At 34.4% G+C, this 2,500-nt stretch overlaps 1 protein-coding gene across 1 annotated transcript in view; it reads left to right on the top strand.

The window, feature by feature from the left end:
• The window catches only part of LOC106874956 (chitin synthase chs-2), a 97,005-nt gene that overhangs the window by 17,043 nt on the left and 77,462 nt on the right, over positions 1-2,500 (top strand). The window contains exon 2 of the mRNA XM_089354125.1: positions 1,721-1,786. Coding sequence (XP_089210251.1) covers positions 1,721-1,786 — 66 coding nt within the window. The remainder of the gene's footprint in view (positions 1-1,720; positions 1,787-2,500) is intronic.

Below are 2,500 nucleotides of genomic sequence, written 5' to 3'. Positions count from 1 at the left end.
ATTTGCTTAATTTTATTATTCATGATATTCAAATTGAAGTTGGAGAAATTATCTGTCATACTGAATCTTTAGGTTAATCGGGTGACTGATAATTCATGGAAAATATATTTACATTACATTTGGAAGGGTACTCAATTATCGGGGCTGTACAGATAGGTTTCACAGTGAAAAATATGAGACTTCATTTTGTACAGAATTTATATTGCTCAATCGTCTTAATATGTCTCCGGTGTTCCTAACTGTTCCGGATTATAATAACGGAATACCAAACGTTAAAACAAATAGGATTGGGTAAATGAAAATATCAATTTGCATTAGTTTAATATACGTAGAATTATTTTCTACCAGATATTTTACACTACCAACATAGAGTAGTTATTTTGATGTCCGTTTCTGTGGAACGAAAGAAATAGAATTTTTTGACACACGGATGCTTGGTTTTCAGTTGGTAGTACTAGATCAGGAGACGACACTCTATCGATTACTTCTTTTTTTGCATCCATCTTTGCATCACTGGTCAGTCAGAATTTCAAATTCAGCTGAAGTGAAGAGTAATCACCTTCCGTGCTGTTGCTACCGCTATTCACAATCACATTGGAGTAACTGCTTTAGGATGCAAGCCTGGGCTGGGAGTATGGCGACGCCTGATTCTCCGTTTCGGTCTTGCAACGCAGTGCGGTTTGTTGGATACCCGTTCGACAGTAGGAATTGCCGGAAGAACACCAGACCACTTTAGAGACTCTACTCTGGGTATATTTTTTTTGTTTCTTCCCTAGCCTTTACATCAAAAAGTAGTGAAGCTATTTGCCCGTACCTGTGGAGCTATAATCCGGAGTCGGAGCTCACATCAGATGACACTTCGGGAAACAGCTAAGCCCAGGATCACTCCAAACAAAGTCATTGAGTTTTGAAGTGATGAGGCCAGTATCAAATCCCTGTGTGGATTATTCTTACATCAACAAGAAAATTGAATTGGATGAGGACGGTTCACAATTTTATTAGTAATGAACATTACTGATTATCGAAAATATATGTATAAAAAGGGATGCTTTATACGATATGCTTTTAAAATGAATAGTGAAGAGAAGTGTGTCATAAAAGTAAGTAAAGTTAAGAAAACAGCATTGGATGAATATTCAAACTGAATGGCCATGCTCAGCAATTATTTTTGATACTTTTATTTTTCTTATAAAATGGTTTTCTTTCATTAATATGAATGTAAATATCTGATATAATTTAATGGTTCAGTGGGTTAGTATAAAGTATAAAAAGCAAATCAGCCTGATAAAACTAGTGTTTCACAGCTAGAAATTAGAGCATGCGAAGTAAAATGAGTGAAATAAATATCAAACGTTTTGCGTAGATAACTCAACAGTGCTTGCAGCTATTTAATATTTACATGTTTATGGAAAATGTTTATATATTACTGAGATTATAGTGTTATGAATTTAAACATTATAAAACAACACTGGGAGTTAAATAAAAATATAGATATATCTTTTCTTTATTGTTAACGTGCTGAAAAAAGAAGGGGGAGTTTCCGATCAGGCCTTTCGCGATACTCTTAAAACCAGGAACTTTACAGCACCCCCTCAAATATGTTTGTGTTCGCTAAGAAGTTTAGAAATACATATGGTTTGGTGATACAAATGCTAATATTACAAGATATACAGCCCATCATATATAAAATAGTTAATAACATGGCTTTTTATTTTTACAGACTAACTGCGGAAGAATACTCATTTCTCTAAATCCTTTCAAAAGACTTGCGATATATGATAAAGAAGTAAGTATGCATCATAATTTTCGCTACTCTGTGGATTGATATCTTATTAATAAATTAATATCTTTATAATGAAACAAAAAATGATTTTTCGAGAAACCTTTTCACCTCAGGTTTTTGACAAATGACGTTTCATTTTTGTTACAATTACATCAAAATTGGGATATTTTGATGTCAGAGCAATTTGGATATTCTACGAAGTCCAATCGATTTCTCTGCTTTGTTTTTATGTTCATTAGAGTGAAAAATCCTTGTTCGCAAAGCTAGGCTGTTGCCAAAGACAACTTTTTGAATGCCTCCTCAGGTGCAATTTTGGAAGCCTTTGCAGCAGCTGACATCCAAAAATGTGACAAATCTTCTTTGTTTTCAAATTCAATGCGTACTTCATTATTGGATTGAAGTTCAAGAAGTGTCTCTGCCAACCTTTGAGGCTCTTTTGGTACATCAGCAATTTCACATTTAAAGGGATCTACAACCCAACTGACAGTATGTAAATCAAGATCTGGAAAGTAGTCAGAGAAGCGCTCTTTGAGTTTGGTAAGATGCCTTCTAGCTGTATCCTTGAAGTCGTAACAAGGAACGCCTTTTTTTAAACATAATTTTACTTATGTTTAATAAGTCCCCATTACCCCCAAGAATTTCATTTTTATCCTACTTAGGGTAATTTAGCTCGGTTCGCCGAACCCTGCTGTAATGGAAGAAAATTCTTTAAGGAGT

This window comes from Octopus bimaculoides, chromosome 6, assembly GCF_046866305.1.
Source record: "Octopus bimaculoides isolate indiv1 chromosome 6, ASM4686630v1, whole genome shotgun sequence".
Lineage (NCBI taxonomy): Eukaryota > Metazoa > Mollusca > Cephalopoda > Octopoda > Octopodidae > Octopus > Octopus bimaculoides.
The sequence above is the reverse complement of the archived record's forward strand: the minus strand, read 5'-3'. Positions and strand labels throughout refer to the sequence as shown.